Source organism: Equus asinus, chromosome 19, assembly GCF_041296235.1.
Source record: "Equus asinus isolate D_3611 breed Donkey chromosome 19, EquAss-T2T_v2, whole genome shotgun sequence".
Taxonomy (NCBI): Eukaryota; Metazoa; Chordata; class Mammalia; order Perissodactyla; family Equidae; genus Equus; species Equus asinus.
Window position 1 is genome coordinate 1,393,006 of NC_091808.1, and position 15,162 is coordinate 1,408,167.

General features: G+C 57.5%; 2 protein-coding genes across 15 annotated transcripts in view; one reads left to right on the forward strand and one right to left on the reverse strand.

Moving 5' to 3' along the window:
* The window catches only part of HDLBP (high density lipoprotein binding protein), a 75,603-nt gene extending 75,019 nt beyond the window's left edge, over positions 1-584 (forward strand). For all 4 annotated transcript variants that reach the window (XM_014842895.3, XM_070489200.1, XM_044751283.2 and 1 more), the window contains one exon: positions 89-584. In XM_014842895.3, coding sequence (XP_014698381.1) covers positions 89-175 — 87 coding nt within the window. In that variant the 3' untranslated portion in view covers positions 176-584. The remainder of the gene's footprint in view (positions 1-88) is intronic.
* Positions 585-731: 147 nt separating this feature from the next.
* ANO7 (anoctamin 7) overlaps positions 732-15,162 on the reverse strand; it is a 38,838-nt gene continuing 24,407 nt past the window's right edge. For 8 of the 11 annotated variants that reach the window (XM_070489194.1, XM_070489193.1, XM_070489196.1 and 5 more), the window contains 9 exons: positions 14,337-14,448; positions 14,119-14,173; positions 12,501-12,598; positions 11,261-11,406; positions 9,774-9,979; positions 9,555-9,697; positions 6,428-6,518; positions 5,821-5,940; positions 732-3,776 (listed from right to left, as the gene is read on the reverse strand). In XM_070489194.1, coding sequence (XP_070345295.1) covers positions 3,618-3,776; positions 5,821-5,940; positions 6,428-6,518; positions 9,555-9,697; positions 9,774-9,979; positions 11,261-11,406; positions 12,501-12,598; positions 14,119-14,173; positions 14,337-14,448 — 1,130 coding nt within the window. In that variant the 3' untranslated portion in view covers positions 732-3,617. Of the gene's footprint in view, positions 3,777-4,186; positions 5,666-5,820; positions 5,941-6,427; positions 6,519-9,554; positions 9,698-9,773; positions 10,436-11,260; positions 11,407-12,500; positions 12,599-14,118; positions 14,174-14,336; positions 14,449-15,162 lie in introns of those variants that run through there. The other 3 variants (XM_044751287.2, XM_070489189.1, XM_070489192.1) reach the window with 2 other exon arrangements.

Genomic DNA, 15,162 nt, shown 5'->3' on the forward strand with positions numbered 1-15,162 from the left:
GTCCAGTGTCCAAGGGTGGTGACCCTTTTGGAAGTTGCTTAAGCACGACCCCCTTTCCTAATAAAGTTGTGCCCTCTCTCCCACACAGGCTCCTGATATGAGCAGCTCTGAGGAATTTCCCAGCTTTGGGGCTCAGGTGGCCCCCAAGACCCTCCCTTGGGGCCCCAAACGATAATGATCAAAAAGGAGAAACCTCTCCAGCCTGCTGACCCAAACCCACCACACAACAGTTTGTCTCAATCTGACCCAGCGGCTGGCCCCTCCGTAAATTGTTGACGCTCCCCCTCCCCGAGGTCTCGCAGTGAAGCCGGGCCCGCCCGGCGCTGTGTGCGGCTGGGTCTCGGGCCTGGCCAGCGCCCAGTGCGTGCTCAGGACCTGCTCCCTGATGCCTTTGCCCTGGGACGGCTCTCCACTGTTGTGAACACTAACAGAGGTAACGGGACATTTCACGATAAGCTTCCTGGTCCACCCAGCATGTCAGTAAGGCTCTGGCCTCCACTATGAGAGCTGCACAGCTGTGGCTGAGTCTACTTCCTGTGTCATGACCTCAGGAAATAAATTTCCTTGACTTTATAAAAGCCAAACGTTTGCCCTCTTCCTTTCCCACCTCCCTTCTCCCCCTGCCTATCACCCAGACCCTCCTTGTAGAGTGCAGTCCGCCTTCTTCCAGCTGCCAAAAAGCCCACTTAGCCAGACCGCAGGGTGGGGAGGAAGACCCAGTTTGCACTGGGAGCCGCCTGGACCCAAAGGAGAGCTGCAGCGGAGCCAGAGGGGACCAGCGAGGTGGAGGGTGACTGGGTTCTCAGACAGCCCGCCTCCACCTGCGCTTGGGTCTGACCACAGGCGTGTCCGCCCTGCACCCCTCGGCGCTGAAGGCCCCAAGGCTGGTGAGCGAAGCCCAAGGGCGTGGCTGCTGCCTGGGTCCGCCATGGCTGTCACGGTGGCCGGCCATAGGATCTGAGAACCGTGGCATGGGGCGGGGTGCCCAGAGGGGAGTGGCGGGGCTCCCCCGCTCCTCCTCCGTGGGCCCTCACTGTACGCAGCGGCCGACTTGTCTCTACGCCCCTCAGCTCCCCGAGCCTGCCCTCCCCTCCCCCGTGTTCAGTTGCCTTCTTTCTACCTCAGAGCCAGGCGGTCGTGGCTGCACGCCGAGGGGAGTGCTGCCCCAACGCTCAGCCTCCCAAGCTCCACGTTTGTGGGGGTCACGTGTCCACTGCGGCCTTGGGGATGGGAAGCTGAGTGCTTGGGCCCAAGCTGCGCCCTTCCTTGCCTGCAGGCGGTGCAGGGGCCCGTGGGCTGGTCCAGAGTGGGGAGTGTACATTGCCGCCCCATCCTAGGCCATCCTCTGTTGCACGCTCAGAAGCTGTGGGCAAGCCTCTGCCAGTTGACTGAGAGGCAGGCTTCATGGTCCTGGGGTAGAGAGAGGCTGTCGCCCGGCCTGGACCAGAGGACTGAGTGCAGCTGAGGGAGGGTCCGCTCTTTCTCAGCTGTGTGGTAGGTAATTCTGGGTGTTGGACCATAGGCCTTGGCGCGAGTCAAGGTGCCCTGCCCCCAGCCGGCTTGGTGAGGGTCCGCTCTGGAGAGGAAGAGGGGCCCCGGGCGGCACAGAGGCACCTGTGTGGTGGTGTGAGAACCGAGGACTGGCCTTTGTCTTTGGGTTGTCTGCTCTCCCCACCCCTGCCTCTCCCCCGACGGAGGTGACTGACCCACTCTCAACTTGTCCTGCCCCAGATACTGGAGTCCCTGAGAAGCTGACTTGTGCCCCAGGGACGGTCATTTCTGCTTTGACCATCTACCCCCTTCACCCCGCCCCCAGAATTGTTACTGTCTGTTTAATAACTCAAGCTTGGTGGTCTTCAGACTGAAACTCCTGAAGAGACCATGAACGGCCTGCCCCAGGTCTAACTTGAGTTGCCTCTGCAAGTTCCCTTTAGCTCAAGCAGCCTTAAATGTGCCCGTTGGTAGGAATGATGCATTGGGACAGGAAGGAACACTTGTTCCAGCCCAGGAGGCTGGGCGACCCCGCCGCAGCTCGAGTTGATGGAGACAGGGAGAAGGAAGGAAAGGCGTCCCCTGCAGCTCCGGGGAGCTCTGTAGGGACAGGGCCAGCACTCTTTTCCATCTGCCTGAGTATGGAACCTTTCCTGTTGGCCAGCTTGCTTCCCTCCCCTCGCCCCGGCTTCCTCTGGGATCTGCCCGAACCTCCGCTTCCCTTGGTCTTTTCTACAGTGTCCAGCCCCGCCCCACCTGAAGGCGAATTTTAAATTCTCATGACAGATTTTTTGCACATCTGCATTTATTGCTAAATGTCATAGATGCAAACTCTCCTTTCCTCAACTGTGTTTGGGGTCTTGCTCTGTTTTCGGCTGTTGTTAATCGAGGTGATGAGATGACTGTGCCCAGGCCTGGTTCCCCGCGGCCTCCCATGCTGCTGGAGAGCCTGGGTGGGGATGAGGCGTGCGTGTCCTCCGTGTTGAATGTCTTCCATATCGTATGTGTCCATAGCTACAATCCATCCCTTGGCCTTAACTTTGGAATTTGGAGATTATATGCAAACATGTGTAAAGGCTCATGAATATGGATGACACTGGAATTTTATAAATTCTAAAATAAAACCCAAAACCGGATGTAGTGTGCTGGGACTCATTTTATCACGCCCGGCACCTGTGTGTTCTCAGTCCTGTGAAAGCAGGGCTGTCTCAGCATGCTCTTGAGTGGTAACTGGACATGCACAGTTCTAATTTTTGGTGCAAGTTCTCCCAGAGAATTCTCCAGAGAATTGCACCAAATCCCAGAGAACTGGCATATGGTGGTCAACCCTGTGTTAACTGCCCCTGCAGGAGCCACCCTGGGAAAACAGCAGTGGTCACAGCGTGGGTGGCTGGCTGTCACTATTGAAGGTGGACAGTCTCCTCGCTGCCCTGGCCTCTCATGTCTGTGAAGCAGCACCCTGCCACTTACACTTAGCTCCATCCTGTTTGAATTATGTCAAGAGCAAACCTCGGTGGCACCCCCTGGAAAGGCTCCCAGCCCCCAGGTGGATGCTGAGCTGGGGGGAGGGGAACAGCCTTCAGCTGGAGGAACCACCTCATTATCCACGTGGTAGAAAATAGCACCAGGAGTCCGTGGAGCAAGGGAGTTAGAGGCCTTGCTTCTGAGAGAGTGGTCTCATTCCCACCAGGTTAAAGGCAAGTAGTTTACCCAGTGACCCAGCAATTCCTCCTAAACATGCGCCCTACGGCACCGGGAGACTGGGACAAGAGTGATGGCAGCATCATTCCTAACAGCGGCCAGAATGGGCCAGTCACGCACAACACTGCACGGAAAGCTCATGGCCGTGGTGCTCGCCGAAAGAGGGTCCGACACTGCGGGTTCCCTAGTTTCAGCCCTGGCATCAGAGGCTGAGGTGGTGGCCACTCTGGGTGGGAGACAGTTAGTGGGGAGGGGCCCACGCCAGGCCTGGTAATCAGGGTCCTGGTACTCAGGGCCGGGTCTTGATTCATGTGCTGGTTACAGCGGTGTGAAAGCCCGGTGGACACACTTGAGCATTGTTCTTATGTTTCAATAAGTGTACTTCAAAATTATAAAGTTGAGGCGCTGGCCCCGTGGCCGAGTGGTTAAGTTCGCGCACTCCGCTGCATGCGGCCGGGTGTTTCGTTGGTTCGAATCCTGGGCGCGGACATGGCACTGCTCATCAAACCACACTGAGGCAGCGTCCCACATGCCACAACTAGAAGGACCCACAACGGAGAATATACAACTATGCACTGGGGGGCCTTGGGGAGAAAAAGGAAAAAAATAAAATCTTTAAAAAAAATTATAAAGTTGAGTCAGCAGCAACAATAAAGCAACTAGCTGGAAAAAAATACTTGTGGCTTTTGTGATCTGCGCCAGCTCACTCTCTAAAAGGCAAGTGAATGAGTGACAAATCCAAATGCCAGTGGCCTCACAACCACCTCTGCACGCAGCCTCACCCCTTGTCAACAGACTGCCCAAAGCGTGCGCAGTGCTGCCGGAGGCCCGAGGGGCGCCGTGTAAGTGATGACACCGCCTTGGCAAGGACGCTGTTGAGAAGGGTGTCTGTTGGCACTTCCGGGCTCTGCGTCAAAGCGTTTTAAAAACTGCGTATCCTTTTTGATGCTGCAGTCTGCTTCTGGGAGTGTACCCTCAGGAAGTCAAAAGTGAGGACAGTGTTTCCGGATGTTTATTCCAGTGTAATTGATTGATAGCGCCGCAGAAGAGAAGCCTGCGTGCCCGGCATAAGGGATGGCTAAGTTGGGAAGTGCCCGTGACAGGGTTAGGCCCAGCAGTCCACCGAGTTCACGGAAGGGAAACGTGGAAAGAGGCTGCTGGAGCCAGTGGGGGATGAGGTCAAACTGCACGTACCATTATGCCCCCAATTTTGAAAACGATTATGTATAAACACACAGAAAAACGTGTGGAAGGAGATCCACTGAGGGTTGCAGGAATGTCCTCAAGTATTTCTCTGGTCAGGGAATAAAATTCAATCTCCTTCCAACTCCTCCCCATCTGGCCCCAGCCTAGGGGCCTGCCGGAGGTGGGGGAGAAGCCACTCCTCTGGGGCACAGCCCAGCGGGGAGCAAGGAGGGAGCAGCTTAGAGAAAATGGCGCACCAGGTTCAAAAAAGAAGCCCAATCGAGAGGCCTTGGCGGATAATGGGGAATGGAGGGGGCTGGGTGGCGTGGTGAGCTGACTCAGCTCTGACCTGAACACAGAGTGCAGGGGCTGACAGGTGGGTCGTGCTGGGGGGCAGGCAGCACCCCAAGTGGACAGGGTGGGAAGAGGTGAGGTGGGCCTGGAGAGAGGGGACACTCCACCATTCAAAGGGCAAGAGGCACAAGGAGCACCAGGGAGAACAGAAAGGACCTCAGAGCCAACTGGCTTGATTGGCAGATGAGCCACATCCGAGGGCTGAGGGGCGAGAGGGAAGTGTGAACGGGGTGGAGGCCACCTCCTGGGCCAGTGGAAGACCAGGGTCTGGGGGTGAGTGAGGGGCCCTGGGGATGGGAAGCAGTGAAGGGAGCAGGCCTAGAAGGACCGGTGCTCTGAGAGGAGAGAGGCGACGAGCTGGGAGGGAAGCGGCATGTGCCTGAGGGTGGGGGCAGCCAGCACCTCAGATGTGGAGCCTTTCTGTCTCGGGTGAGCGTGAGGAGAGGATACCGGCTCCTGGGGCTGGGAGGGGGATGGCAGGGACAGCTCCCCGACAAGCCACTGGGTTCCCCTGGCACAGCATGCCCTGGCCCTCCAGATGCTGCTGCTGTAGTCAGCTGGCCTTGGGGACTCCAAGGGGTGGCTGATGGGGACCACGACCAGGACCTGGGAGGCAGGGCGCGTGAGCAGAGGCCCGAGGCAGCCAAGGGCACAGCAGCTCTGGGCCAAGGAGGGACAGGAGACCGGTTGTGGCCTCTGAGCACAGTGAGCCTTTGACAGCCTGGCATCTCTTCTGAGGCAGCAGGGCCTCTGCCCTCCAGGTGGGTCTGGCTCCAGGTCCCTGAGCCGCTGACTCTCAGGGTGACCCCTGTGATCTCAGAGGGAAGGGACTGGGGAGGCCCGGCCATCTCCTAGCAGGCTAGGCTTGTGGGCCCAGTCGCATCTCTTGAGCCAGGGGCTGGTTGTCCTTCGCTCCACCTGCTCCAAAGAGAGCCTGTCTCCAGGAAGACGGGGGAGGAGAGTGAGGTTAGACTGATTCCACTCTGCCACTCTTCACTCCGTCCTGCGCCGCAGCAGAGCGCCAGGCCGGGGCCCCTCCACCGGGGGACCAGGGAAGGTGAAGCCTGAGGGCTGGGGGTGGGGGCTCACCTCATTCTCGGCCAGCGCCTGCTTGGCCAGGTAGTATTCGCGCTTCACCTTGATCTCCACGGACTCGGGGATGTCAGGTACCAGGAGGTCGAGGACCCGGCCAATGGAGAACACCACGTGCTGGGAGCAGGGGATGGTACGGGCAGTGGGCGAGCGCACCCCACTGCTTGGTTAAAAACAAATGCCCACCGTGGCCTTCACAGGGCCAGGTGTGGGCACCTGCTCCCCGGGTGCCGGCTGAGCTGGAGGGCAGCAGTACAGCAAAGGAAATGCCTGGAAGAGGCAGAGGCCATGGCCCAGAGACCACCCCCTACTTCTGTGTCCCCGTGCAGCTTCCCTGGGACACTGCAGTGCCCAGAGCATTCTGAGGTCCACACAACCCAGAGACAGAGGCCAGGCAAGGATGAACTCCATTTTCCAGATGGAAACGAAGGTGCAGAGAACTGTGATTTGACCAAGGTGACAGGGCAGGACCCTGCTCCCTTGGCCCACCAACTCCAGCCCTGCTCCACATGGTGGGATCAGAGAAAGCATCCTGGGGTGGGCCTCACGTCAAGGCTGAGAGCCAGTGGGGGAGGTGAGCAGAGGAATGGGGAGCTGCCCCTACCTCAAACACAATGACAAAGGCCAGGCGGATGGCCAGAAGGTTCCAGTAGGTCCGGGAATACTGTCCATCGTCGTCCCTGAAAGCCTGATACCTGCAGGAGATGGGGCTCGGGTGAGCAGCCGCGGCCGAGGCTCAGCCGGGTGGGCAGCAGGCGCAGGCGCCGCTCTCCACTTCTCCGCCTTTCCTTCCTGGTCTCTAACGCTGGGCCCGCTCCCTGCAGGTGCCTGGAGAGGGAAGTCCGCCCAGACGGCAGACTGCCCAGCACCCTTAGCGCTAACTGTGGGGCTCCAGCGGGGTGGATGGGCCAGACTGTCCCATCCCCTTACCATGCTGCACCGGGCCCCACAGTGGCAAATGCCCCACTATCTAGTAGACACGACAATCCGTTCAGTCTGCTGCTACAGGTGATATCAACCTACTTGTACCATGGAACTGTGCCATCAGGTACAGTCAGCAGTCCTTTCTGCTCGGAGACTGCCTGCCCCGCACAGCTCTCCCTACTGTAATGAGCCCATCCATCAGCTGTGCTATTTCAGATCGAGTGGTCATCTTGTCATCCTTTGACATCTTCCTGTATTTCTGTCTTGGGGTAAGATGTGACATTCCATTTTGTGACATAAACTTACATATTGCACTCCATGGAAAGCATTACCAAGGTCAACTTTGTAGGAAAAGAAAAAGCCAAAAATCTTGAAAATTAAAAATATAGGGGCTAGCCCTGTGGCCAAGAGGCTAAGTTCGCGTGCTCTGCTTTGGCGGCCCAGGGTTTTGCCAGTTCGAATCCTAGGCACGGACATGGCACTGCTCATCAGGCCATGCTGAGGCGGTGTCCCACATGCCACAACTAGAAGGACCCACAACTAAAAATACACAACTATGTACCAGGGGGCTTTGGGGAGAGAAAGGTAAAGTAAAAAATCTAAATAAATAAATAAATAAATAAATAAATAAAAATATATATATATATGTGTATATATATATGTATATATATAGTCATTGAAAAAAATTCTCAATGAATGGGATAAATTTTAAGTGACGAAACTAGACACAAGAGAGACTGTGGGAAATGGGAGACAATTATGATGAAATGACCCTGAATGCAATATAGAGAGCCAAGAAGAATTAAAAATATAAAACAGCACTCAAGCGACTTGAGGAGAAATGGGAAAGCTGCAACACGATGGGACTTCCAGAAGACGAGAACGGAAGGAGCGGGGAAGCACTATTTGAAGGACAAAATGGAGATGTTTCCAGAACTAAAGAAAGACATCACTCTTTAGATCAGTATCACACTGTGACTCTCAATGAGAAACTTTTAAATAAACCCAACCATGGCAGATACCTGTCAGTGACACAAATTAAGGAAAATGAGAAAAAAAACTTATATGCTACGAATGCTTCCAACAAGAAAAGTCAGGTCACTATAAAGTAATACTTCCAAAGAGCTGAGGGAAAGTAAATCTTAACCTAAAATGTTCTACCTGGTATTTAAAGGACAAAGACAGAGATATTTTCAGACATATAAAAAACAACATATGTAAGAGTTCACCAACCACACATCATTCCTGAAAGAGCTATTAAAGGACATACTTCAGCAAGAAGAAAAATGAACTCAGAGGGAAGGCAATGCATAAGAAGCTATTGTAGCCACAGAAGTTAGTAAAATACACCAAACAGATGTGATTAACAAATGCCTAAAGATGTTTTGTGTATTTTAAATAGTAATTAAAACTCTACAACAATAGTAAGATGGACTGATGGGTGCTCAACAGGGGGTAAACACATGAAGGTCCTTGTCATGCCAGGGAGAGAAGACAAAAATGAATTCCTTCAGGCTTGGTTAGGACAATGTACAGTTAAGAACATATGCTGAAAATATAAGGGTAATTCCTAAAATAATAAAAATAATAAAAAACCATCAGTTCCAAATGAGCATAAAGAGAAAAAAAATACAGAACACTTTCACTCAGCTGCCAGAAGGCAGGAGAAGAAGAATTAAAAAAAAGAATGGCAGTGGAAGAAGTATCCACTAAGAAGGGATCACAAATACAAACTTTTATGCAACTAAGAACCTCAAACTACATAAAGCAAAACCTGACAGGACTACAAGAAACTGATAACCCTACATTCCTGAAAAGATTTTAACTCACCTCTATCAGAATTTGATAGATCAAGCAGGGGAAAAAAATCAAAATCTGAACAATAAAATTAAGAACTCTGACCTAATAGGTAGATATAGAACCTCACCCCAAAATTAGTCAGATTTTTTTCAAGTTCACCTGAAACACGCAAAAACCCACTGTGACCAGATCATAAAAGAAGCTTCAATAAATGAGAGGTTTTCATCATTACTTCAGGTTCTCTGACCTCCAAGCAATTAAACCAGAATCAGTGATTTTTTTAAAAGGATCAAAAAGGAAAAACTCCATGTGTTTGGGAAGTTACTCTCCTAAGTAATTCATGGATAAACAGGGAAATCACACCTGAAGTTGTGAAAGATTGAGAAGTGAAGAACAGAAGGATGACTCACACCAAGGGAGTGAGGCTTTAAGTAAATTTACAGACATACGTTTCTTTATGAAAACCCAGGAAAGACTGAAAACGAGTGAGCTAAGGTTTCAACTCCAGGAGACTGATTTTTAAGAGGAAAGACACAAACTGCATCTGGAAAGAAAATGGGGCCATAACTAGAGAAACAGGAGGGCTTAAGGAACTCATGAGAGAATATTAGAATAAATTGTGTCATTACATTTTAAAGCTGAGCTGAAATGGACTTTTCTGCCAAAAAAAAAAAAAAATCAAAATTACCAAGATTGACTCAAGAAGAAATAGAAAAGGGACACCTATGCCCATAAAGACATCGGATTGGTCACCGCAATCCCCTCCCGCAGCGCTGAGTTCTGCTGACCACCGACGTCCTGTCCCACAACGCGCGGGGCTCCCGAGGCAGGAAAGGCAGGCTGGGGCCACGGGCGCTCTGGACCTTTCTTTCCTCCCTGTCCTTCAGGCCTGCTCCCTTCCCCTGGGGAGCTTCTCTCCCGGTCTCTTCCCAGGGCCCCTCCCCGTCCCGCCCCCGCCCCCGCCCCCGCCCCCGCCCCCGCCCGGCTGCGCCTGGAGCCCGCCTCACCTGCATGTGCGGTTGTGCGCCGCGGCGAAGGCGGGCGGGGCGCGCGCCAGCGTGAAGTTGACGAAGCCGCGCAGGTCGCGGGCGCGGCTCCACTGGTAGTAGGCGCGCGGCAGGACGTCGGAGGAGAAGGCCAGCAGGAAGGCCTGGGCGGCCGGGCGGTCAGCGCGGGGCCGAGCGCCACGCCCCCACCCCCGCCCCCGGGGCGGCGCGCGCGCTCACGTTGCTGATGACCGCCAGGTGCTTGAGGCCCGCCAGGATGTGGAACCAGATGCCGATGTCCTGCGCGCGCTCGGCCACCGGGCGCCGGGACTCGCTCACGAACTTGCGCGCGTCCAGGCGGATCTCCACCCAGTTGTTGAGCAGCGCGAAGAGCGGCGCGAGCGGGCAGGCGGCCACGAAGATGGTGACGAAGCCGAACTGCAGCACTGCGGGGGGCGCGGGTCACCGCCACACCGCGGCCCCGGGGCCCCGCTCGCGCCTGCGACCAGGGCCCGCCGCTGCCCGCCCGCGGTAAACCCTGCACGTGCGCCCTGCAGGGGAGGCCCTGGGGACACCTCTCTGTCCACAAGGGTCTCAGCCTCGGGCCACCCCTCTCCTCCTGCTCATACTCATCCTGCAGGCTCCGCTCCTGGGCCCCTTCCCCCAGGGCGCCTCCCTGACTGCTCACACCCAGCTGGATGCGCATGCTCCCTGGGGGCCCCAGGCCGCGCCCACCCTGTAGCTCGTGGCAGGAGAGGGCGCAGAAACCTGCTTCTGATTTGGGGTCTGGCTCCTCCATTCACCCCACTCAGGGGAGCTTTAGGAAATGGCTCCTTGGAAGGGGTTCCGGGTCTTCTGTAGAATTACTCAAGAGAGCCTGGGGTCTCACTGCCTGTTGTCCGCTGGAGTGGGGACACACGAGGTGAACCCCCCTCCCTCTACCAGCCTCCCGCCCCGCCCCCGAGTTATCATGAAAAAGCATGTCTCCCCTGTGAGCTGGCCTGCCCCTTTATCCGTGGAATAAGGCCACTGCTGTCACCCCTGTTGCTTTGGCTGCCGGGGAGCTCAGAGCAATGTGCGGGGCTGAGATGCAACACTCTGGGTTCGGAGCGTGCCCTGTTCTTCCCCTCTGTCATCTCAGAGTAGGACCCTGGGCTGCAGGGACTGTGCGACGTTAGACACAGACCCTGCCCTCAAAGGTGCACCGCCCGTGAGGGGAATGAGCCTTAGGTATGGGCCACCGTCCGGCAAGGGCACAGCCGAGGGGCCAGCAAAGACCGTGGGCATGGAGAGAACTGCCGGAGAAAATCAACTCCCAGGCTCCCAGGCGCAGCCTGCCCCTCACCCCCAGGGCCTGCTCCCCCGAGACCCTGCTTCTTTCCTGGCTCTCTTCCCACGAGGCTCTGGTCATGCTTTCCCGGGTGGGAGGAGATTAAAGCCACTCCAGGAGACCCGTCAATTGCCACCAGGTCTTCTCCTGACCCCTGTGCCCACGGCGCTTGCTCCTTCCCCTCCTCGGCCGGCCTTTCTTGGGTGTTGCCCAGTCTGACCCCCACAATTCCTCTTCGGATTCTCTGCAGGCCCCCCTGTCCCCACCGCCACGGGCACATCACGTGTCAAGGTGGATGCAGACCGGGGAAGGTGAGGCTGGAAGCCCCGTGAGTGGTGTGACTGCCCCAGCCTGCCCACGGTGCTGGCGTGGCCGTGGCCACTAACATGGCTCCTACCCATTTCAAGGTACTCGTCAAACAGGCCCTCGCAGGGCAGAAGCTCGTAGTCCGCCTCCCAGGGCGCCCGGCCAGCTGCCATGGCAGCGCCCGCCTGCCTCTTCCTGGAGCGCAGCCGGACCTTCTGCCACCAGCCCTTGAGCTTCCTGGAGAGGGAGACACGGGGAAGATGGCCCTGCCTCCACGCTGGGCCTGCTGGCTCCCCAGATAAAGGGCAGCAGGGAGATGGGGCGCCGGGGCCACGGGCGAGCACGGTGGGGCAAGGCCTTCGCAGGACAGAGTGGATGAGAGCATCTGTGTCCTTCTGAGGGGCCACACCCCTCCGCCAGCCCCCCTGCAGCACCCGCAGGACAAGCCACATGGCATGGCTCACGGAAGCCTATGGAGCTGGATTCCTCCTGGGAACTCAAAGAAGTGCCAAGAGCTATGTCAAGGTTGAGGGAGCGGATCAGGACTATCGCTGTGCCAGTGGGGGCACGTGTGCATGTGGCTTTGCCCACTGTCACTCGTCCAGCCCCTGCCCCACCAGGCACCCAGCTGCGCCCTGCACTCGTGGTGTCTGTGAGCTCAGCTTCAGAGCACGTTGGTGCCCTGAGAACCAGGGCCACCCAAAGAGGGGACAGGGCTTGGCCAAAGCCCCACAGCTAGGGTTCGTGGTGCCCCAGGGGAGCTGATGCCAAGTCAGGAGCTGCCGTGGAGGGCGGGAGGTGGATAGCTGATGTGCCAGGGGTGGGGTTGGGGGAGATGTCCAGGTCAGGTCCAGCCTCTGGCCATCCTTTGCGGTGGCTCCGGCCTGGGAGGGTGGCCCAATTGCCTTGATGGGCCACAATGGTGACAGTGGGGGTGGCCCTGAGGAGATGGGACCCCAGTGGTTGGGCCATCCCTGGTAAGGTCCCCTGAGGCCTCCCCTTGCTTCCGTCTCTGGCGCTGCGTCGGAGAGTGGGGAGGCCCAGCCGCAGTAGCCTCAGGCTGGGCCAAGAACCCAGGCCCCCTCCCAGCCCCAAAGCTGGCCCCGGGGCAGGAGAGCTCAATGGGCAACCACCTGGGGTGGGGGTGTCGCAGAGCCTGGGATGTGGCTGAGGAAGCCCTCCCCCTCCCCTGCACTGTGGTGCTGAGGTCCAGGAGGGGCTGACTCGCCTTCCCTTCACCTCTCCCAGGCTGGGGCTGGGCTGGGCTGCTGCCCCAGACACTGGGCCCACGGTCCCTGGATGCTGCCCAGGGCGGGGTGGGGGTGACTCACGGGATGAGAATCTCTTGCACGTTGTTGATGATCTGCTTGCCGACCATGATGACCAGCAGCTCCTGTGCCAGCTCAATGAGGCAGCCCCCGGCCGCACACTACAGCAGCAGGGCCCAGGTTAGCTCAGGGAGGGACTGGCCTCCTGTCCACTCATCCCTCTCTATGCCTCAAAGGTGGCCCTGTCATGCCCTCACCTCCCTTTCAGACATATCCTGAGCACATTGAGGACTGCCAAAACCCTCCCTCCCTCCATCCCTCTCCTCAGTATCACTGAAGCCCCCCACAGTCTCCCCTCAGGTCTAACTGGCAGACAGTGAATGGGAACGACCAGGGGCACTGCCATACGGCACCCTGGTTTTCCTTTCGGGACCCACATGGGGTTACACAGGGCTGACCCTAGCCTGTGGCTCCAGGGAGGACCCAAGGTGCAGGCCCCACCAATCGGTGACTCAGTTTGAGTGAGCCCAGGGCCTGGGGCTTCTAGGAGGAGCTCCGGGACAGCACGCCTTGCACAGAAGTACTGAGCTGAGGGTGTCAGCCGTGCTGTTGGGGTGTCTTCCTCACCAGGTGGGGAGAAGCTGCCTGAGAGCGTGGCCAGTAGTAGGGAAAGCAGTGCAACATCGTGTAAACACCTGGATCCAGCCACACCTGAGCCCACAGAGCCCTGAACGTTGTCCATACAGGAGCCAAGGAAACTCTTTTTGGATTAAGCCAGTTTGAGTTGGGAACTTTCCCGCTGACTGACTGACACAGCATGTCCTGTGCACTTACGCCCCTGAGTGGGGGGTCCCAGTAACCTGTCCCTGAGAAGCCCCTCCCCTCTCATGTGACATGGAGAGTGTCCCTTGGGGGTGGCCACTTTGGAGGCAGCTGTCAGGTTGGGTCACAGCTCATACCCGTGGGAAAGAGGGAGACACCCCGCCGCCCCCCTGCATGGTGCTCCTTGGCCCAGCCCAGAGGCCACCTGTGGACTGTTCTGGACACACCCATCCATGCTGCCTGCACCCCAGCCTCAGGGCATGCTTGGCCCATGGCCACTGAGGAACCAGAAGCTGGGGTACAACTCTGGGGGTTTCTACGTCTGGGAGGATCCAGGGCAGGTGGAGCCCAGGTGCCCCCAGCGGTGACCATCTCTCAAGTACTCACAGATGCACCCCCTCCCGCAAACCCTCTGCCCCTCGCCTGCTTCCAGGGTGATGCCCACGCCCACTGCTCGCCCCCGGGTCTCTGTCTTGGGGTCTGCTTTGGGGAACCCACACTACAGCCATGCTCCCTCCTGCGCCGAACCAGCTTCCAGTTTCTGAAACCACAGGGCCAGCCCGGCTTGCAGAGCCACTGGGCTCCAGGGCGAGCGGAGTGGCTGGTGCTCATGGGGTGACAGTTGGGGGAGGCCAGGCCAGTGATAGCGGCTCCGGGGCCATCACAGTGGCTGGAACTCGGCTCAGGTGTGACTCCAGTTAAAATGGGGGAGGCTGACACACGAGGGACACACCGATGGTGAGTGTTTCATGGATGGCAGAGAAGGGGTGTGATGAGCAAGTGTGGCAGTCCTGGGGTGCCGGGGGGCGAGCAGCTGCTGGGGGTCACAGGAGTGGGTCCACTCTCGCTGCATACTCACCTCCTCGTTGCGGATCCCGAACAGGGTGTGGTAGTTGCCGGGGTACCCCACAAACCTGCGGGAGCAGGGTCCTGAGGGTGTGCCTGGCTCTTCTCCGCCCCCACCTGACCACAGGAAGCACGAGTCTCCCATGCCTTCCCCCCTTCCCTGGGCATCGAGGGGACAAAGGAGCGGAGGGCACAGCAGGCCACGGGCCAGCGCAGCAGAGGGGCGCGGACCTGCCCTTGAAGAAGGCGATGTAGATGGGCGAGGAGTAGAAGTTGACGAACTGGAAGATGAACACCTTGAGGGTGAAGGCATCCTCGAACTTGGTCTGGGTCCGGTGCATTTCTGCGGCACAGAGAGCACTGGCTCAGTCGCCTCAAGGCCCCCTCTGCATGGAGGACCCCCTCAGCCATCAGAGAGTGAGGGAGCTGCTGGGCGCCCGGATAGTGTGAAGACATCCACTCAAGAAGGGGCCCAGTGCGACAGTCCTAAATTTCTAATTTCAAAATCATCTAAAATCATCGTGTTGGTAAAGGAAGAGCAGGGACGAGTGACAGTAAACAGTGAGAATGAACATGGTGTGGCCCCGGGGAGCAGGGGGCGCAGTCAGGGTGACAGAAGAGCATGGGCCAGGTGGTGAGATACTGGGAGCGGGTCCTGAGAGGGAGCTGGGAGCAGGAAAGGTTAACGAGAGGGGACACCTGAGGCTGGGAGAAGGGGACGCAGGGCCCACATTGCAGGAACACCCTGGGTGACTCCCCGGTGCAGCCCCTGCCCTCTCCTACCCTGGTCTCCCTGGGACCAACCCCCCCCACCGCCATTTCCTCCACTGCACTCTCCTGCCCATCGTCCTCCTCCTGTGAGCACCGAGCTCTCTGTCCCTGTTCTGATCAGGTCCGTTGACAGACAAGCCACCTGTGGCCCAAGGGATTGGCTCATTAGCATCTGTCCTTAGGAAATGGGGGAGGGAGGCAGAGAGCGGGGAGGAAGAGCGGAGGCGGGGAGAGGAGCTGCCACCTACAGTCACCTTAGACACAGGGAAGTAGATGGCTGGAGGGG